This window comes from Homalodisca vitripennis, chromosome 4 (assembly GCF_021130785.1).
Source record: "Homalodisca vitripennis isolate AUS2020 chromosome 4, UT_GWSS_2.1, whole genome shotgun sequence".
Lineage (NCBI taxonomy): Eukaryota > Metazoa > Arthropoda > Insecta > Hemiptera > Cicadellidae > Homalodisca > Homalodisca vitripennis.
Window position 1 is genome coordinate 67,435,936 of NC_060210.1, and position 22,687 is coordinate 67,458,622.

Genomic DNA, 22,687 nt, shown 5'->3' on the forward strand with positions numbered 1-22,687 from the left:
TATTTAATGACTAAATATTTCACAAATATAGAGAAATTACGGATTTAATCTGATAGTTATAAATAAATAACTATCAAAGTTATTTATTTATATAAAAGTGGAAATACTGTAAAACTGTGTGTGACAATACAGTATTAATATTAACTAGTTTTGACATTAAATAGTTGAATTTCCCATCTCAGTTTTCTATTTCCATAATGTAATAAAATTTAAATAGTGTAACAAAATTAAATGTAATTGTAATGTTTCTTGTTCATTAGTAATTTTTACATTGTTTTTAAATGTGTTCGCCCTACACTGTCTTAAGATAATCGGATACTAAAGTGTTACAGATCTTAGTGCACTAATAATCCAGGCATATACTCATCTTATTCATTGTCAGAAGTGTGTTAAAGTGAGGAGAACTCAAAGTTCTGTATTTTTACAGTAATTTTATTGCAAAAAAGGTGATGTGGTCACATGAAAACACAAACCCCCAACAACACCAACATATTGGTATTGGTATTGGTGTGTGGTAGGGTGGTGTGGTGGTGTGGTGTGGTGTGGTTATTTGTAAATAGTAATGTAAATTGCTCCAATATTACTTTTACAATGTCTAGAGAGATATGAGGAAACACAGTGGTGTGTTTTACCACACTCCTTTCTTGTATTTCATGTAACCTAATTCTGTCCATCCTCATATACCACATGCATATATGAAGGTCTTCAAAATCACAATAAGAGAAAATAACAAGACAGATAACACAGATCAAAAATTGTCAGGGCAAGCCAGGGTTTAATCTTTATTTTTTATTTGTCATGTTGAATTGTAGTTCTAGATCTTTGGACCTCTAAGATGTTACTCTATTCTATCTAAATATATATATAGATCTCCGGGTGGTCAAACTATAACTCCTGCAGGTTAGGGGTTTGGAATATCTACCAGAAGAAAGGGGGATCTACAGGTCCTTTCCCGGAAAATGTTGAATATATCAGGTCTAAAGAAATTGTTTTTCATTTCTAAAATGCAGAGGAACATTTTTTGTGAAAACCGAAAGTGCTTAATTTTTTAGTGAGAGGTACCAGAACACCGGTTGGTGCATTTTTCCTCAAATTTGGTATTGTATATACAAGATCCATTAAAATAATACCCGAATTGGTATCATATTTCTGCTGATAAGCATTGCAGGATATTAAACTTGGTGGAGTTATGAAATAGACATGAAAAGTTATTACGTGCCTTTAGTGATGACTGTATAAATCGTACGCATGTTTAGTAGTTAAAACGCTTTGAAGAAGGCGTGACACTGTTGAAAGTCTCAAGCTGTGTGTAAGGCCAACTAATTGCAGTGATGAAAACATTGTAAAAGTACAGGAACTAGTGTTTTGTGCTAACCGACATGTGGTGAATCTTGTTAGGACAACATAATGACCAATCTAAATGCTAAAGATTACTGGTGTGAAGTTTTGAAACTAGATCTTTCTGATCATGATGCCTTATATTTTGAAATATATCATTACAATCTATATCCAAACCAAAAAAATAAACAGAATAAATGTCTCTAGAACAAGGCCTAAATTTAAAATTATGTTAGCTACTTAAACCTGGGCAAATATTTACAAAAAGGCTCAGTCTGCTAACATAAGTTTTAATGTATTTTTAACCAATTTTTGAACCAGTTTAAGTATTATTTTCCAATAAAAACAGTTGGTGAAACCAGAAAGAAAACCAATGCCATAAAGAAGTTGGATACTCTACATTGGTACACTTCTAAGCTTGCGCAAATGAAAAAGTATATTCTAATTTGTAAAGATATATATATATATATATATATATATATATATATATATATATACTAAGAATAATAGTGATAGATTGTTGTCATTACTAAAAAGTCTAAAGGCGCGTTTCCACTGAGGCAACTTGTAGGCGACATGTGGCATGCGGCACTGACGCATGTAGCACGGTGTATTTCAAGTCAGGCAACACGCTGCGACATGTAGCATGCGGCACTGACGCATACTACTTGTTGCGACATGTCACCAGACGAATGCCACACTGTGCTACAAAAATACAGTGTGTCGCACGCTGTATACCATTATCCAGGCAGAGGTGGATGAGTGCGGCAGTAGACGGGCGACATGGAGTGGAGTAATAAAAAAACTACATTATTTATTGAAGACTACCATAATACACCAGAGCTATGGGACAACAGAAGTGTGTTTTATAAAGATAGAAATATTAAATGTGACAAATTAAAACAACTAGCCATCAAGTACGACTGTTCAGTTACTGATTTAAAAAAGAAAGTAAAAAATTTGAAATCTGCTTTTCATCGGGAACATAAAAGAATCACTAAACCGAAGAGTGGCTCATCTCCGAAAAAATAGAAATGGTTTGCGTACAATCTCCTGACATTTTTGTTAGATGTTGACATCCCAAGAGAAACATTTTCAACAGCAGAGAACTCTGAGGTAAGTTAATTAAATTTAGGATTAGGAACAGAGTGTCTTTACATACACGTACATTTGTAGGTCAACAGTGATTTAACAAGTATATATTTTTTAAATTATCTAGGTATTTTTCATAACAATAGAGTTCATATTCCACCTTTAAATATTTAAACCTAATTTTATTACACCTTGTTATTTTTTATACATTATGTGACATTTAATTTCTATAAACTTTGATTGAATTTACGTCACTATGTTCCCGATATCATCAACTAATTATTTGTTACATAATAATGTTTATATATAATAAAATTGTATTATCTTAATAATTTATGCTACCAATACTTGGGATTGAAATTCTGAAGAGATGCATAACTATCACCAGTAGCTAGGTACCGTAAAGTCAACAATACTCTCACTTGAACCGGTATCGCATCCCGACAGTTGGTGTCTGCTTTTTTCACCAAAGGAGTGACCTTTTCGATTAAGTAGTCAAAATCCTGCCTATTCATACGTGTGAAATTTTTAAACAAACTACCATCATTTGAAAGGAGTTTTTCAAAAAATTCCTTGCGATTGTCACCGTTTTTAACAAATAAATCTCTGATCCACCGCCTAGGCTTCTTCCTACTTCTTCTTCTGCCATTTGCGAGGATTAAATAAGCAGCAGCTATCACTGCTTCTGAAGACGTGACGCACACTACTGACAGAAAAATGTTGCACGACTTGAAATGTTCTGGGCCTTGCTACAAGTAACGGCGACAAGTAGCAAGTGACAACTGGCGACATATTTATTGGGCAACAAACTACTTGCAACAAAGTATGAAGACGCACGGTACACATATAGCAACAGAACGACACTTGTAGCATGCTACATGACGCATATTGTTGCCTCAGTGGAAACGCGCCTTAAGATATCACTATTGGTTAGTGTTAAGAGAAGCTAAGAGACAGAGGAATGAGGAAATCATTGAGAATTCCTCTAATAATTGTATAACAGCTTGGACTGTTATTAATAGAGCTGCAGGAAAGGTATTACCAGCTGGCTCAGGAACTCAACCTAGCATACAACCTGATGTCTTCAGCCATTTCTTCATCTCATCAGTGGAAGAAATATGCAGAAAATTCAATGCCTCAACCAGTGCAGCACTCGAATATCTGAAGAAGGCTAACATTGTGCAACTGGTTTCTTGTGTTTTTTCTTCTGTATCACCTAGTGAAGTGTTGAAAATAATTACGTCACTTACAAGCTCATCTACAAAAGGGTATTAGAGGGTATTTTTCCTTCATGCTTAAAATTCTTCAGAGTGGTACCCATATATAAAAAAGAAAAACCTGGACTTTTTCCCAATAGCTATCGACCGATTTTTTTTATACCTGTCATCGCAAAGATCTATGAAAAGGTTCTGAAAATTCAGGCTTGTAATATTTTTTAATCTTTAAATTTATTTAGTGATTGTCAGTATGGTTACCGCTCTGGCAGATCTACTATGCAGGCCGTAGATATTATGATACAACAGTTACTCTTATCTCGTGAAAATGGTAATTCTGCTCAAATAACCCTATGTGATCTAAGTAAAGATTTCGACACTGTACGCCATGACATACTACCACTAAATTACAGTACTATGGTTTTCATGGCAAAGACTTCGAACGATGTTTTTTAATTATATTTGACTAACAGGAAACAAGTAGTAGATGTAAGGAGTATAATCTCATAGATTTTAGATGATAAGCCAGGTGTTACTTAGGGGTCCCGATAGTCTTTTTAATTTGAATAAATGACCTTAGTTGTAATATTTTTAGCTTTTCTACAATTTATGCAGATGACACCTATATTTTAAATGTACATAACGACATAGGCCAACTCAAATATTTGTCTGATCAGGCACTCAGTGAAGTAACTTATTGGTTTGAAGCAAATGGATTGTTCCTGAATAAAGATAAAACTCAAACTTAATAGTATCTTCGAAAACAGAAAATGTATTATATTGTAAAATTCCTATTACTTTGTTTGGTATAAGTATAGATTCTAGTCTGTCATGGAAAAGTTATATGGATATTGTGTGTAAAAAACTGTCTAGGGTTATCTATTTATTTGTAAATTAAAAAAAAAAAAACAGGTTGATTTTAAGTATTTGAGGATGGTCTATTTCTTTTTTTTGAAAGCATGTGAGGTATAGATTAATTATGTAGGGAAGGGGTACAGGTCTAGAGAGAATTTTAATTCAACAGAAAAAGGTTGTCAGTATAATTATGAATGCAAACCATTAGGACACTGTCATCCACTATTTGTTCCGACAAAAAATTTAAGTCATCAACTTGTATATATACATAACTCTTCATCAACAAGTTCCTGTTTTGGTTTTTTAAACATTTTTCTGCTTTTTAACGCATCATCTATCTTGACTGTCATTGAGTACGCTTCCAGATCTTAACAGCTTTTCTTCTAGTCCTTTACCGTAGTCACCCCTACACCCATCTCAGAGGCTAACAGACTCACCATAGTCTAATCTTGCAACACTTCAAATTTTTATTGCAGAAAAACACAAACACGTTTACGATTTTCAAGAACAGATGAAAACATTAATGATGTGAAGAAAATAGTATTGGCCAATTGTCGAATTATCATTAAAAATGTTGTCGAGGACCTGAACATATCAATTGGCTCGTGCCATTACATTTTTACCAAAGATTTTGCCATGCAACGGGTCATCACGAAATTCGTACCAAAATTGCTCAATTTCAACCAAAAACAGCCGTGCCTTACCATTGCTAGTGAGCTGTTGCACTCTGTCTGCGATGACCTAAATTTCTTACAGAGGGTCATTTCCGGTGACAAATCATGGGTTTATGGTTATGACTTAGAAACCAAAGCTTAATCATCCCAATGAAAACTGAAATACAAGCCAAGGCCGAAAAAAGCACGCCAAGTCTGAACTTTGTCAAATGTGAAAGTTTTGCATACAGTTTTTTCGGTTGTAGGGGTGTCGTGCGTCATGAGTTCTTTGCACAGGGTAGAACTGTCAATAAAGAATATTATCTGCAAGTTATGCGCAATTTGCATGAAGCAATCCACCAGAAACGCACAAATTTGTGGTAGAATCAAAATTGGCTTTTGCACCACAATAACATCATTACTTGTGCATGATTTTTTGACCGAAACAAACACACTAATAGTGCCGCAGCCACTGTATTCCCAAGACCTGGCCACCTGTGACTTTTCTTGTTCCTGAAACTGAAGAGGCTCATGAAAGAATGACGCTACACTACGATTGACAAGATAAAGACGGCATCAAAGGAGAAGCTGAACAAGATCATAAAAACGACTTTCTGAAGAAAACGTTGGCACAAGTGTATAATATCTAACGGGGATTACTTTGAAGGGAACACAATTATCTTTGCTTGAGCTATTTTAAGTTTATAATTTCTTTTTGCCACAGTATAGTCATTTTTGAGCCGAATATCTCTAATATTATCACATTTCCTAACCTATCATACAAAACTAACATAATAATGAAAAATTTGAAAACAAATTATAGTGTTAAAGACCTTATTAAAGAGATGAAGATTTTACAGTATATATATATATATATATATATATATATATATATATATACATATATATATATATATATATATATATATATATACATATATATATATATATATATACTGTGGCACAATGAAAATATAAAATATGTAAAACAATAACGGCCCTTCCATATTAAGTACAATGTGGTATTACACTGGACAAACATAGACTACAGTTTTACGAGAAAAGCACTAATTACACGGGACAAGTTTTTTAAACTAAAATACCATTAATAATAACTGCAGAGAAAAATAATGCAATATTAAACAAAAATTGAAATCATACTTAATCTCTTTATCTTTATTTTCAATTGACAAGTTTTATAATTCTGGGTTGAGGTGAGTTTTTTTATATAACTGCAATGTATCAATTTGTGTTTATGTATTTATTTGGCTTGTTTTATGTATTTATTTCAATTATTGTTGCTAACTTATGATTACTGAAATATATTATTATTGTTTTAGTTCTATAGTTTAAATATGTTTCTTTTTAATTATTCATAATATTGTTAACTTTTTCTGTACTTAACAAAATTAATGTGTTATGGCTAAAGCTGCAATTATTGGGGCACTTGTGATTAGATTGGCTATTTATAGGATTACAATATTTTATTACATTATAACCTCTTAGTTTATAAGTATACTAGCGGGCCCGGCGCGCTTTGCTGCGCATTTCAATAATTTTTTGCAAAAGTTGCCCGCGGCTTCGCACGCAATTTCCCGTTGAAAACAGTACACTATATTCACTTATTCTTTTTCTATCACATTCTAAACATTGCTGAGATAATTGATAGTCGTTCCATCGTGAGCCTCTTGGGCGTATTATGAAGGTATGTACCATATTCCTGCCTCTATCTAGCTGTTACCCACGGCTTCGCACGCAAATCTTAAGAACCAAAGTCCTTATATTACTTAGTAAATTTTTTTTTTACTATAATAAATTTTAGATTAAATTAGTTATATCTCCGATGCCACGATTGAGCTTGCTTTGTTGTCTCGATCGAGAGAATATGTACACACGGAGTTTTGAGAACCATACTTCTGTCAAAAAAAAACAACTAAGGTTGATTTTATAACATTCTTTATATTTGTAGCCAACGTAAGATAGTAATTATGATATCTGCATTACTCTTCTGATCAAGCATGAGCATGGTTTATATTAAATAAATATTGCAGTTAAAGGTGAATTTTTACGTCAAATTTGAATTGTATTATCTGGATAGTAAAGTCTATGTTTAACAGTGATTGCAAAAACAGTTTAAACAAAATTTGTCGTTTCTCTTAAGCTTACTCTATGCTTTAAAACTATAAGTGTAATATATGTTTACAAAGAACAGCTGATTAAAAATTTGAAAAGACGTTAACATATGTTTGCTGCAATGCATTTCTTATGGGTATTTCTGTAACCAGTGGGGCGGAATCCTGAATCGGGAAAGGGATGGGCATAGCTTATAAACCTTCTCCGTGGAAAAATACATATACGTACAAATTTTCATCATGATCGGTCCAATAGTTCACGATTCCATAAAGGACAAACATACAAACATTCATTTTTATATATATAGATTAATTAAGTAATTTTTAACGCTTTCTAATGTATACAAAATGTATATTCAATGAATAAAGAGATTTTTAATTAAATTCAATTCAGTACAACATCTCTTTCATCATCCATTGTTCCTTGTGCTCTCTGCATTTAGTCAATATAAATCTAAGCATATTTTGGAATGATTCATATTTTAATGTATTGTTTCTTATATCAATATTGAAATCACCTGTTGTTATTATTATTATTGCTTCATTGTACTTTCTTGTCATAGACCTAGTCAAAATTTCAAATAAATAAATAAATAAAAATACTTACATATGACTTAAGTGTATGATAAATGGTGACAGCAACAGTATTAATCTTATTTAAAACAAAAGCAGATACCTCAAATAATAGTTGTACAACACAGAATCTATTTACAACAATTACATTAAAATCTATACCTATTTTTACAAATATACCACATACACCTCTAGAATAAGGAAGTTTTCTACAATAAATATCAGCTAATATGTACCCAGCTGGAATGTATGGAGAAATTTCATCTTGAGACAGCAAATTTCTAATACTAACTTTAAGGAAAACAATTTATTCTAATGGAATATATTCAGCTGAATAATATTCAAGAGTTTGTCAGTAGTGACGAAAGCTGATGGTTCCCCACCGGTGGTAGGTCGTTTCCTGCTACTGTTGTACTAGGCCCAAAATATATTCACAGGTTGACAGCTGCCAATCTCTGCCAACTAATATTTCCTCTCTGTTAACTATCTCTTACTACTTTAGATGAATGACCGGTGAGTGATTCTGTGTACTCTGGAAAGAAATAATCTCCATCATTGCTTTCTGAGTTACACATGACTAACACACAAAGTCTTACAGAGGTATATTAAACATTAGGGAGGACTTCTTAAACTTAGATTCCTGAAAGAAAACACTCCTTTATTTAAGATATAAATGCTATTGAACAAGACGGTAGTTTTAATAATGATCAAAATAATATTGTATTGTAAGTGACAGTATGGTTGGGCAGTTCCAGACAGAAGCAGGAGGACTTGTCACCACTCAGTCCGGGTGTGGATGATGTCCTGATGAACTTTGATCACTTAGGCACTACTCCGCCTCGCACCCGCATTCGGAACAAGGATAAGAGCCGGCGGGAGAAAGACGCAAGGTTAGTTCTGCTCGATTATTTTCTTCTCTGTCTTGTTTTACATTCTACGTGAAATATGGGACATTTTAAAGTATGAATAAATAGATCTTGGCATGTCTGGGCATCATTTTGACTGTTATACAAAGATTAACAAATGTTATTAATTTATTTTTAAAAATATAGTTGTTCTTTACTCTTTACGTGATATTAAACATTAGACTTTCAAATTTTAGGACTAGGAGAATGTTCTGTCATGAAGAATTATACCATTTTTCTGTTTTTGACTTATTTTAAATGTATTTGGAAAAGTATTGTAGTGGCCTTGTAAGAATACACAATAGTAGACATATATCTCATATTTGGGTTCTACTTCAATTTTCAAAATATTCTCAGAATTCTTTACCCATTTTTCCTCAATTTGTCACAGAATTTTTGTTATTGAAGGTATACAATTACAATTCTTTATGACGCATGTCGGGTCAAATAGTAGCCTGTGTTAATCCATACTTCTTGTGTGAGGCTTCTACACTACTTTGTTGTCTTAATCATTAGCATTTGATAATTTATTATCAAAGACAGGTGAACAATTAAAACACAAGATGTAGTTTTTTTACCTTCCCATAATCATATCTGACGACTCCAGTAAATAGTCTAACAGTCAGGGAGGGATCGTGACCATTGAGTGATCCTGTTGCTGCCAGCAGCCCGATTCTTTAGCCATTTGTGATCTGATGCTCTCTATAATTCAGTCATGTAAAATATTTTATACTTTACTTTGTGATAAATAACCATAGTGGCTGCATAAATATTCTGTTGTTTAAAATGTAAAACGGCTGAATATGTTGTTAATATTTATGTTTATTTGAAAAATGTTATATAAAAAATAGCAATGTGAAATGTGGTAACGCCCAAATATTTTTATTACCTTAACATGAAGGTAAATAACTAATGAAAATCAAAGATATTACATTGTAAATCCGTTTGAAACCGATAATTGACTGAATGCTATCAACACTGAGCTGTCTAGATTGACAAAGTGTTGTTATCTTTCTAACAAACCATCGTCTGTCACGTGCTTCTCCTTAGGTTCAGAATCCATCTCGTCTTTAAAGTGGTGTTTGGTAGTAACTGTCTAGTCTTACAATATTGTTCAATTTCAGTGATTTGTTTTTTAGTTGTAGTTTGATAAATTTCTCAAATTGATTGTGTTTTACTGAATTGCAATCAGAGAATTCTGGTTAATGAAATTAAAGTGAAGTTACATATCTCATTTAATTTTGTGCGCTATAAATTAGTTATTGAGTGCTGGGATGTGTATAAAGTGATAGATATGAATCTTGTTGAGTTATTGATCAGTATAAACATGTATATTTAAATTCAGAATCCAGTATTTTTTGTTTCACAGTATGTGAATATTACATACATACTATGAACAAAATTGTTTAAAGAGGAGTAGCACAACTTGTTGAAGTTTGCAGCATTTTTCAACTGATAGCAGTGCTAATGTGTGGGTCACAGATATCAGTGAGGTGTAAATATGTTCGAGTGTCTAAGACGGTTGGTTCAGAGATTCAATAACCATTCCTCATCTTCAGACGTTGAGTTGGAGAAATCGCATAATTCGGTCTCTGTAAAAGGCAAACATGATAGACCTTGTACACAGTAAGTGCAATATAACACTATCAACATTTCAAGTTTTTTTACAACAACTTTGATATTTTGTAGTGTTATAAAATATATACAATAAATAATTTAGCTAGATTAACAATATTTCAAGCTGAGTTTAGTATTGTTTATTTACTACTCAATAATAAAAAAACCACTTTGACAATTTCAACTAAACTTTTTATTTAAATGCAGTTACAATGTTTTGTTGAGGTTTATTTATTTTACAATTTTCTTTTATTTTGAAACAATAGGAAATTGCATTTCTTATTGACAACTTTTAAAGCATTTATTCTTTACATGTTAAATAATTGATCTTAAAGCAACGTCTGGTTATAACTTGATATTTTGATTTCAAATTTATTTTTCTTAAATTTATTGGCTTTAAATTATACAATTGAAATTCAGGTAAACATACAATTAAAATTGTAAAAGAGACCAATAAATAGATCGATTTTGATCAAATGTTGTTTGAAATTAATAATCTTTAAGCATGGAAAATTGTTTAATTGTTGATAGTGAAGGTCTATTGAGACCTTATTAAGTTTGAGTTATTGGATTACAAAGTTCATGTAAAAAAGCTCATAAATAGAAGCATAATGTGAAAACTATAACATTCATTAAATGTTTCAGTACAAAAATCAGTTTTCAGTTATTAATGTTGCAAAGTTAAGGTTTACAACATATGAAAAAGTGTATCGGTTTGGAAAACTCAATGACGAGAAGTTACACAAAAATTTAAGATTTAAATCAAATGCTGTTATTCAGCAAAACTTTTTAAAAATCTCTGCCCATTTTATCCAATAGATTACATCATTCTGCATAACTTGGATTATTAAAAAAAAAACTCACTTAAGACAAATGTGGAAGCATCCTAGAACTAATTTAATGGAATCCTCATTTAAACCCTCTATGTAACATTTATACATAAAAATATCCATAGAAAATTAAATCTAGGTTGAAGGCAACTAATGAAGAATCTGAAAGATTGAGAAAGTTTTCAAAGAGCACTCAAAATGTAAAGAAAGATTAACTGTCAGAGATGTAACTTTTAATTTAAGTTCTTGTGGTGTAAGTAGTTACCTCTTTACTGATGATGTAGGTGTGTATTCACAAAGTATAACATTATATGAAGCCTACCTTAAGTCAAAAAACCGGGATCACTAATGATTGTTACTCTGCAAACAAGCTCTGTTTCAATATGGAGAAGGTTCTTGACTTGCATATTAGTTTAAGCTGAAAAGATAAGATTAATGTAAAATTTCTTGAAATGAATGATCAGGCCAATTTAACAAATTTACAACAACATGTACCACATTGGGTACACGCAATCTTTCACAACTACCATTGTGTACCCGATCTGGTACACACCAGTCTTTCATAGTTTTAATTGCAGACTATCATGTACCCCGTTGGCCTAACAATCGCTTAATTTTTTAGGTCCCTCTTGTGGTATATGGATAAACATTGAAAAAATATATTGTAATAATTTTTTGTGAAAAATTGCGACACCTATGTACTGTTCTGTTTGTACTTAGATTTTTAACATTAAAAAATTACTGTTTTTGCAATTATAGATTAGATTATTTAGAGATTATAAACATATAAGCCTATACTCGTTGTAGACCACTTTTTGTAAAATTAAAAATTCTGTTACTGCTATGTATGTCTTGTCTCTGTTTTTACTTACAATAACAATTAATTCATTGTAATCTTTTACAATATTCCAGTTCCATAAGCAAGGTTTTCTGAGCCTTCTTATTCCTGGTACGATATCTTACATGAAATATCTTACACGTACTTTTTTTAGCAAGGTTTTTTTATAGAATAGGTTTGGTAAAATTTGTTTGTATATCGTCTACAGTTATCTATTTTTTAGTTCTTTTCGTTAAAAAAAAATTCACTACTTACCATACCATGGGTTAACTCTTAAATACAATTCATGTTAAATAAAATCTTTTAGCATTGAAGAACTTTTTTTTATCATAACTGCATAAGATATCTCTGAATGATTACAAAAAATTGTTCCTTACTAATTGTCCTTTAAAATAAACTAAGAATGTTTTAATATATATTTTACAAACCTGTAAGCATATCTTCAAATGTAAAAATGAAATAGGTTTATTTATAAACACATTTTGAAAAGTTAGTAACAAAAATGTCATTTTGGTTTGATAATTCCTCAGTATATTCTATTTTTTTATATAAAAAGTACATACAAGTTATGATGTCTTACATAAGGTTCCTGAGAAAAATGTTCCTAAAGTTAGATAATTTTGCATGGCAAGATTAGAGGTGGGTCCAAGTAACTGTAATCGCTCCTTTGTAACTGGTACTCGCCTCTCAAAAAGTAATCGATTACTCTAGGCGTCGAGTACCAGGTACAAAGTAATCACTTCCTCACCGAACGCGGCTACGCGGCTACTGTCTAGCAGTAACAGTTACGTGTAACAGTTTTCGTGATGAGCCCCTCCCTACTACTGCAAATCTAAGCGATTACTTGGCATAGTACTTGTATTAGTAATCGAGCTGAACTAAAATTCAATGGTACTACTGAGTAAATTGCATAGCAAGCATTGAGCACAACATATTTGATAGCCTCTACTTTTTTGTACTCAATTATACGAGAATCAGTATTTAAAATAATCATTTGAGTTACCGTATCTTATTATCTAAATATTAAAACAAAAATATAATCAAGACAGAATTAAATGTTTAAAGTCAGGCATTAAAAATAGTACTGGTTTATCATATTACTGAACTTACTGAATGGCAAACAAAATGTGTGAGTTTTCCATTTGCTACTTACAGTAGTTAAAACGTTATGGTAAAAAAAATGTGACTCAGAAATATTCAGATTAAAGTCAGGTTCATAAAAAAACTCAGAAATTCCAATTAGGGTTTTCAGCTGTTGTTTATTTCGTATTTACGAGAGTAACAAGTATATTTTAAATAATATACCAACAATCTTAAACAAACCATCTATTTAATCTTTTTATGATTGCTAACATCACAAAAGTCTTTGGGATTCCTTTATGTGCAAATAACCTAAATGAAAAAACATATTGCAGATAACTGTAACTAACTATATACAAACCATATATAAAGAAAAATCATTTCCGAGAATCAATATTTCTTGTATCGAATAACATTATAAAAAACACATCTAAATTACGAAAAAATAACATGTATCAGTCTGTTTTGTTTGAGGTAACTTATACTTAGGCATTAAATACGAAATAGGAACAAATTAACAGAAATGACATAATTATAATAAGATAGTACTTCATAACATCATAATAGAAAAAATATCAAAAGATCAACTAGAGTCATTAATATTAATTATGTAGGTGTAATTACATACAAAACAATGAGTTTCGAAGAACTGTAGGCCTACCCTCGATTCACCAGAGTTGCAGTTTTAAAAGTCTTGGTCTACTTTAGGTTTGTGTTTAAAAACATCAGTTCATTTACTTTTTTTGTTGTTAAACGGGTTCTTCTGTCACTTATAAAATAACCAGCTTTAGAGAACATCCTCTCACAAGGGACGGATGTTGCGACAATGCCACAGCTCCGAATAAATACTGTGGCTAGATGGGGATAAATGTTTTTGTGGCATTTCCACCACTCCAGTGGATCCTTTTTCCTAGATATTGGACTGTCATCCATGTATTTTTGTATCTGTAACAATTTAGAATAAAATTTGTAGGTTTAAAAAAAGTTAAAAACTGTAGGGTTTATTTTAAAACATTTTTTTCAATGAATTTAATGGTTAGGTTAGCTTGGAATGCAAAAAGTAAACAAAATGTACGTTGTGTCGTTCAACCTAAAATGAACAAAGGGGGTTACAAATGTAACTTTTGTAATTTTTGAAAATATAAAAAAGTAATAATTAATTACCTCTTGGATTGCCATTGAAGTGGGATTGGATTTCGGTTTCACTTTAGCAATTATTTCCTCAACATCATCCCAAACTGAAATCTTTTTCTCGGTAGATTCTGTTTCTTGGTCTGGTTCAACTTCATTATCACTGAGGTCCTCAGGATTTTGTTCATTTCTTTTTTGATTTATGACTCCAACTAATAAATCACACAGGTCTTTCTTGATTTCAATGGTTGTAGATTCTTCTAGAAACATGTGATGTTTATAGCGGGGATCGAGGAATGTGCAAAGTCTTAAGGTTTTACTTTTTTCCAAATTCGGAAATCTGTCATCACAGCTTTTGAGCATGGAATTAAGCACGTCTTTCACACTTTCTTTAGTAACATTAACAGAAATTTTCTTAAGAGCAGACTTCAAACCCCTTGTTATTGGGATTACTTTACTGGCGTTCAAATATTTTTCGCTACTCATCTCTTTGGTAACTTCTTCACATGGGCGTAGGACGTCACACAACTGCTTACAAATTTCCCACTCATCCGAACTTAATGGGGTCAAATCGGTATCCAGGATTGCTAGGGAATATTTTATAGCCTCTTCCAAATCTACGAACCTTTGTAACATGTAGAACGTAGAGTTCCATCTTGTAGCAATATCCTGCAAGATCCTTTTAGGCTGTTTGGCTCCCTGCAACTCCTGATACTTAATCAGTTTTTGTGATGCTTTGTTACTACGTTTAAAGTGGGAGACTATAGTTTTGACTTTTTTTATCAGGTCTTCAACAGGATGTAATGATTGTTGGACAAGTAAATTTAACTTATGAGCGTAACAGCCATAGTGTTTCATCTTCAACACTTTTGTTACTGCACTAGTAATGTTTGAACAATTATCTGAAACTATCATGGATACTTTATTTTTTATATCCCACTCATTTATAGCTGAAAAAATTTCGTCTGCTAAGTTTTTAGCAGTATGGGTTTCTTCGAAAACTGAGCATTGAAAAAGTACTGTTTTCATTGAAAAATCTTCAGTTATGTAGTGGCCTGTGATGCCCATATAACTGTCGTTTTTACTTGATGTCCATATGTCTGTTGTAAGACAAACACTTGTTGCTTCCTTCTCTAAAGTATGTTTAAGTGTAGTGCGGGTTTCTTCAAAAATAGCTGGCATCATTGAGTTAGAAAAATATTTTCTACCAGGTATTTTATAGGAAGGACAGCAAGTTTCCATGAGATTTTTAAAGCCTCTGTCCTCTACCATTGAAAATGGCTGAAAATCCCAAGCAAATAATTTTAATATGGCCAAGTCAATTTTATTTTTATCCGATGGTGTGATTTTTTTAGGCACAAATGACGTAATTGGTGTTTGTTTTTTCTTTGATGGTAACGTGTACAAAGGGACTGTTACATCTGTGGTAGTCTTACTTGTTATTGTACTCGTACTCGGAAACATCACTGAAGGCAACAGTCTAGCTGTGTCGGGAAGCTCTACTGGCTGAGATTGTGAAAACTCGATAACTATAGGTGTCTCTTCAGTAATAACGTTAGTTCTGTCTTCATTACTGGTAGCTGGTAACTCTACTGTTGCGGCAGGCAATGAAACTGTTGGATGCTTCCTTCCCATATGTTTTTTTAAATTAGAAATAGAACCAGTAAAAGAAAATTTCCTTTTACAAAGCTTACAAATTGCTTGATTTGTACCTACTGGATCAAAAAAGTTCCAAATCTCACTCGTCTTCTTACGTTTTGCTGCTGGAGGCTCCATTTAATTTCAAACAACACTTTATTACACAATGAAATAACCATGCAACTAACTAACACTTTATAAACATTGCACAACACACAATATGTTTTACAATCTAAGCTTACTACACGTTTACCACAAGAGAGCCAAGAAGTATACTTATATTGACGACGAAATGAAAATATAATGGAACTTTATGGAACGGGAATTCGTTTAGTTCCCCCTCCTAAGGGGCGCGGGATAAACCGAGTAACCGACCAATCTGGTTGCTGCGCTGATGACTAAGACATATTCCTGGAAACCCCAACCAACCTCCTCCCCCCATCCTTTGTAACCTGCTGAACTGAAATAGGGGTCAATGCACCAAATGACGAATGCAGACTGAGTCATGGGTGGAAACGTGAGTACAGGATGTAATCGTATTCGTTGGAACAGGCGGACAAAAACGGATTCCTGGTTCCCCAGTCTACGATAGCAGTTGTGTCCGCAAGAGTAATCGCGATTACAAAGTAATCACTAAAAGTAACTGGTACCAAGCTGTACCAGTAATCGTTGTAATCGGTACGGCAAAGTAATCGTTTAGCGCATCTCTAGGCAAGATAGGACCATCAATTCTCTTCAATAATGGTATAAAAATAATGTTACTGTAAGTTTATTGATGAGTATTTTACGTTTCCAGCACGAAGCCAGCTCCACGCATTATCTACAGTGGAAGGAGTTCTTCGGAGAAGAATTTCTTCAGCAGAAATAATTCTGAAAGCTTTGATGACGAAGGTATGTATTTTGTCATACATTTCATAACTCTACCTTTTGTATGCTGTAAGCCACCTGCGTAGAACTTCTCTCTAGTCTTACCATTTCATTGTTTAGTATTTAGAGAGGTTATTACATTAATACACTTAAACATACAGGAGGTATGCTTTGATTTAAGAATTATCAAATACATCTAACTTGACCTAATTTGGTATATATTCCTTGACTTCTTCATCAATGACTTTTCTGTCAGATTCTGGAGCTGTTTGTTAAATTTCAGTGGTGTAGTGTGGATTCTTGTAAGTTATTATATACTTATTTTGTGTTAAAATATATCACATAAAAGAAGTACAAAATACTATACTTAATTTTATTCAGAAAGTTTTAAGAAATATTTGTATATGAAATAATACAATTTTTAACCTAATATTTTTTAATTCAAACCAAAGTTAAATTTAGTGGTATATAAGGTATATGCATGTCATTAGGTACAAAGGAGCAGGTCATTATGAATTCAAAGCTAGGTTTTACAGATTTTTAGATTTGGTAAATAGAAAGAAAACCATCCATAGCCGTTTCCAAAAACACCAAAGAAGTAAAATTCCAAGCTACACCTTTAATGGTCAGTGATATATCTAATAATCCAAGTAAATATATTAGTGTGTGTGTTTATGGTTATAATTATACTATAAATATTAAAGCCCATGAAGTGCCGATTATTTAGAAACTAATTCATAAGACATCTAAATATAGACCATAACACAAACATTAAATAGCAATAGGTGATTGGTAGAATAAGAACTGTGTCCTCTGAGATTAGGTGACTTACAAGGAAGTTCTCGCCCCTATGATCACTCTCAAAATTAGTTTTTGGGTATTCAGTAATACAAAGTATTACGTTTTACCAGTAGAACTCTGTTCAAAAAAATTGTCATTGATTAAGTACAACAAATATTGTATTGTTACATATGAAGTTCTGTACTGTATTTGTATAGAAAAGTAACAAAAGTAAATAAGTTTGTCGAAGGCTAAAGCCTGTTGAAACTGAGACTTTGATAACTCTGTTTATTGTTGGATTTTATCCTTATCTTTCTCTGATAAGTCTTTGTCACCTCTGTGACCATGTAGAACTTTATCTTTTACTTCTTCCATTTTCATCAAACTAAAAGCCTATATTTTGCTATATGAGACACCATAATTGATATGTTAACAATTTCCTTTTAGGTGAAAGGCCTGGTGACAAATAAAATCGTGTTATTCGATAATACAATTTTCTCATTAACTCCCGTATAGAACTTGTATGGATTGCCTCATTTGGTATTGTTTAGGACATAATAATTTTAAAGATATAAGAGTAGAAATGTGTTTTTTAGAAAAACTTCTGTATAATATTTTTAATATAAATCTTTGGATTATTTATAAAGAAACCAGGAAGAGGTGTAAAATTAATCCACTAAGCAATGTAAATAAGAATGACCTTTATATAATGTTTTATATATGAATAAATAAGAATTTCACTGTATTTAAACTTTACATTCAAGCAATAGACAAAATCAAATTTGCTATATTAAATTATATTGATAACTTAGGAAATTGCCAGCATACAATACAATTCTGAAAATGTAAAAAAAAACTCTAAAAACAACAAAATAATTTAGAACAACTATGGTAACTATAGCAACAGGTAAATCTATAAGTTAATATGAAATCTTAATCAATAAATCTATGGCTATTTTGTATTGACAAATGCAACTGAAACCTGTGTTTTCAAAATAATGTTAGTATTAGCACTGAAAGCAGTTTATATTCACTCATATAATTTAACAAATACTCCATGTTTTAAGCAAAAATGTTTTTAAGTGTTAAAAAATTTATGTTACCAGAAAATTTTAGGTATGTCTTTTGACACAAATAATTAAAAAATATCAAATTATTAGAAAGAAAAAAAAACAGTAAAATAAACTATTAAGAAAAACACTATAATTGTATGTTCCAATACAACAAAAATTTGTAAAAATGTTTGAAACAAATAAAAATAATAAACTACATGACTTTCTGTAATGTATATTGAAAGTTAACCGTTTTCAGTAGTAACAATTTTTGTTAATAAAAAAATGCTTTACCTCATTCATCATTAAACTACACAAGTAAATACAAAATTTTCACTCAATTTCAAAATTTAAATCTATATTTTGTGTGATACAAAAGCAATTTGGCCTTGACTTTGTTCCCTTCAATGCCCGAGTTTAATTTGGCCAACAATCGTGACCTATTGATTTTTCCCACCTTATGATGGATGACTAACGCTTTGTCACACTTGCTCACATTATATTGGAGCTCAGTTTACCTTCTAGACCTGCAGCTTAGAATATGGTCTGGGCCTGCTGCCAGATGAGTACAGTCTGTAAATGTCAAATTTGTTAGTTTTTAAATATTTTTAGCAGTAGCTATTGTTCTTAAAACACTCTAAATTCAATATTTCACAATTTGTTTATACATTGTATCCTCAACAGGTACCAAAATAAGATAGATAGTTTTTATACTATTTCCTTGGAGATATAACAAGATATATTGTTTTGATTACAATCTTATTCTATTTAATAATCTCTCACTACTTCCATAACTCTAATAACTGTAAGCCACTGCAATGTCTTAATGATGTAGTTTACATAGTATATCCTCTTGCATTACTTACACTTTTTTATAAGTTATTGCCCTTAGTAGGCATCAAACTTTTAAGATGAGCCAAACTTTGAGGTGGACCAAACTTGTGACTGTTTTACACTTTGTTTTCATGTTTGTGTTTTGTTGCTTTTGAAATCTATAAATACAAGATGGTTTTTTTGTGTGTTATTGTCCTTGAGACTTACCAAGCATTAGGTAGATTTAGAGATATAAATAATTTATGTTTTGTTGCCTTGCCATTGCAGCATTATAGTAACTTTCATGTGGTACTTACCTGGACCTATTGTGAAGGAGTTGGTGCTTCTTTTTGTTACCTGTTTGTCGTTTAAAGTTTATACTTGTTTGTAACGGTGAAGTTATTTCAAAGTCCCACCATATACATATAAGAGGGGATGTGTAATTTGCATTCTAAATCTGAGGAATATTAAACCAGTGCAAATTTACTGAGAGACCATGAGGTGTGTGGACAAAATGTGATGTGTAACTAAAAGGTAAAGAGATAGTTGAGGCACTTCAATGATTAGCATAAAAATGTGTAAGGTGACAAATGAAGTTTTTGACCACCTTTATGATGAACTGGTTTGTGTGATTAAAGGAAAACAATTAAGTAAACCATAAGTTTAAACTGTTCTGTAATTTTCCTGAATTTCTAGATTGCTCATCAAATTTTTGTTGAAAAACAGTGACTTACAAATCTTTGTTATGTTTTAAAATCTATTACCGAGGAACACACACGAAAGCAGAACACTAAATTTGTAACACGTAACAATTACAGTGATAACTTCTTTAGTAGTATAGTGACTGTGTTTGACAATTGATCATTTATGATATCTCTCAATCAAAACTGGAACATTGGTAATTGAAAAATGTGATCATTAGGATTAACACATTTAATGTGGCCGGCTCCGATCTGGACCAGCGGACATGCGCACACAGTACAGACAGCCCCAATCAGAGTTGTTGTGAAATGCTAAATATAATGCTTCAAAATTTTCAGCATCTGTTAATCCTCATTATGCTTTTTGCCACAGTGAATGGGTTAACTGTAAATCTGGCCATCTATTTTTTCTGTGCTGAAAATACCTATTTTAGCTGATTTGTAAAGGTTTTTTATAAAACGCTTTCAGACATGTTGCTTTCATTTAAACAAGTATGTGGTTTGGATGTGGCCATAGTTGCCTACTTTACTCTCTTGGAAACACACTTGAGATATGGCAGAGTGTCTTGGGGAGAAACAACAGCGTCAATATGGGAAAGATCCTTATCCAACAACACAGAGCAAGATGCTTGGTAGGACTGCACCACCTAGAAAGCCAGAAACCCTTTAAACAATTAACATTCTTACAATAACCTCTTTATATCCAGGAAACACTATTCTACAATGCAGTCACCACACAACAGCTAAGACATCAAGAACTACACCTATACAACACAAGACATGTCTCAAGCATCACCTTGCCATCACACCGCCTAAACCTCTTTGAAAAGAAACCCTCATTCAAAAGAGCATTATTTTTCAACCATTTGCCCCATTAACTATGGAATTAACGACCTCATTGTTTCAAGAACCGGTTGACGAAATGGCTCCAACAAAGACCCTACTACTCCAAGTCTGAATTCCGAAACACCTGACACATCGCAGTCCAAGACAAAAACTCTGACATCAAAAAGACAACTTTGTATTGTATACTGTAACTATGAAACAAAAATATTTTCATTGTATAAATTTCTCTTTATTGCTTATCATATTGATGCCCTGTTACTGTTCTCCATGAATATGTAAATGAAGAATAAGAATATTGTCTATCATCACTCAAATACTACTTGTTGTGTGTGACTTTTCAGCATGTTTCATAGAATGTGAATTAAATTTTTTTTAGTATTATCTTAAATGTAAAAACAATTACATAAAGTAGTTATTGTTACATGTTGTTGTTAAATAAATACAACTGTTGAGTTCCCTAGTTCCTACCATAATATCACTGATTAAATGAAGATACCCAATAATTATTAAATATATTTGAAAGAAATTGAAATTAAGAAATTGCAAAACATTTTATGAAATAAAAGTATGGTACACTACAAGTTGTGAGAGGCGTCAAATTGACAAAAACCACAAGCCTATTTTGTTGGTCAAAAGAAAATTGTATCCTAAGTATTACCTCATTTATTATGGTATCAAAACAATTTTTTTATTGTTAAATTTGAAAATTTATAAAAGTTACATGCAGAAGCTTTGTAAAACAGTAATTATTGTTAATAAGATTATGGGAGACTTATTGCACTACAATAATGAGAAAGTGGTAACTCCGCTCACCCTCAATCAATAAACAATTATGTGCATCTGAATCCTTTTGTCATTGCAATCACTTGGACTGATGAAAAAGGCAGGTCCATGTTTTACATATATATACAAAAAAAAATATAAAAAAAGTTTTGTTATACTAATTCTCTTAATACCAAAAATTGATTAGTCTTTTCATAGTGCTATGTAAATTTAATCCTAATTAATATTATATTTTTGACATATCTCAATACTGTTTTATATTTTAAGAAGTACTTAAAGCCATCTATAGTTTATGTGTTATACTTACATTATAGTTATTTTACTTAAACACTACTAATCCAGCAACTTTGGCATAAAGCACTACAATCCTGGTGATGGACAAATTTACAAAGGTCATGTTGTATGAAGGAAGATATTTCCAAGATAGTTCATAAAAGTAATTTTGTATAATTATTCTTATTTTTCCTGTAGGAGCATATTTAGTAGAACATGTGATTTAACTGCTTCTTCCATTGAAAAAACTTAATGTTGTTTGACAGTAAATAACTAAACTATTTGTCTCTGTACAAAGTATTCCTATCACAAAGAGTGAAGTGGTGCTTAACCAAGTTGAAACATGTTGCACATAAGTCATGTAGATTAAAGTTCATGTACAGTTTTGCCTAATCTCTCTCTCTCTCTCCTTGTTGACATGGGGAAATACTTAATTGATAGAGATCAGTTTATTTAGACATCCATGGATAAATTAATGAGTGATCATTGGGCATGATAATGATGAGTAAGTACTGATGATTTTAATCTGAAAACAGAACTGACAGTGTTGTTAAACATTTTGATGCTTTTAAATTTAAAATACGTTATTGGTTTGAGGTTTGTAATATATCATATTTTTTGTATATTGTATTTTTTTAGTTTAAGTAAAATTATTTTTATATAGAATTTATTATGA

At 31.8% G+C, this 22,687-nt stretch overlaps 2 protein-coding genes and 1 long non-coding RNA gene across 10 annotated transcripts in view; 1 reads left to right on the forward strand and 2 right to left on the reverse strand.

Annotated features, from left to right (window-relative positions):
- LOC124359450 (mitogen-activated protein kinase kinase kinase 4) overlaps window positions 1–22,687 on the forward strand; it is a 146,768-nt gene that overhangs the window by 42,243 nt on the left and 81,838 nt on the right. For 6 of the 8 annotated variants that reach the window (XR_006922151.1, XM_046812192.1, XM_046812194.1 and 3 more), the window contains exons 2-3: window positions 8,607–8,747; window positions 16,693–16,787. Coding sequence is in view for 6 of the 8 variants with exons in the window: in XM_046812192.1 (XP_046668148.1) it covers window positions 8,607–8,747; window positions 16,693–16,787 (236 nt within the window). In the remaining 2 variants the exon portion in view is untranslated. Of the gene's footprint in view, window positions 1–8,606; window positions 8,748–16,692; window positions 16,788–22,392; window positions 22,609–22,687 lie in introns of those variants that run through there. The other 2 variants (XM_046812197.1, XM_046812198.1) reach the window with 2 other exon arrangements.
- On the reverse strand, window positions 13,251–14,581 carry LOC124359452 (zinc finger BED domain-containing protein 4-like). The gene is made up of 2 exons (XM_046812201.1): window positions 14,292–14,581; window positions 13,251–14,072 (listed from the first exon to the last, which is right to left on the reverse strand). The coding sequence occupies exons 1-2, from the start codon at window positions 14,526–14,528 to the stop codon at window positions 13,827–13,829; spliced, it is 483 nt and encodes a 160-aa protein (XP_046668157.1). The 5' UTR covers window positions 14,529–14,581; the 3' UTR covers window positions 13,251–13,826.
- On the reverse strand, window positions 18,225–22,420 carry LOC124359453. The gene is made up of 2 exons (XR_006922152.1): window positions 22,046–22,420; window positions 18,225–19,168 (listed from the first exon to the last, which is right to left on the reverse strand). It is a non-coding gene; the product is annotated as an uncharacterized LOC124359453 (long non-coding RNA).

Bases quoted from the DNA above. Each gene is read 5' to 3' on its own strand.
- LOC124359452 (XM_046812201.1), bottom strand. From the start codon at position 14,528: ATGTTTCTAGAAGAATCTACAACCATTGAAATCAAGAAAGACCTGTGT. The intron at 14,073-14,291 runs GTAATTAATTAT...AAATTGTTACAG, and splicing joins CTTCAATGGCAATCCAAGAG to ATACAAAAATACATGGATGA.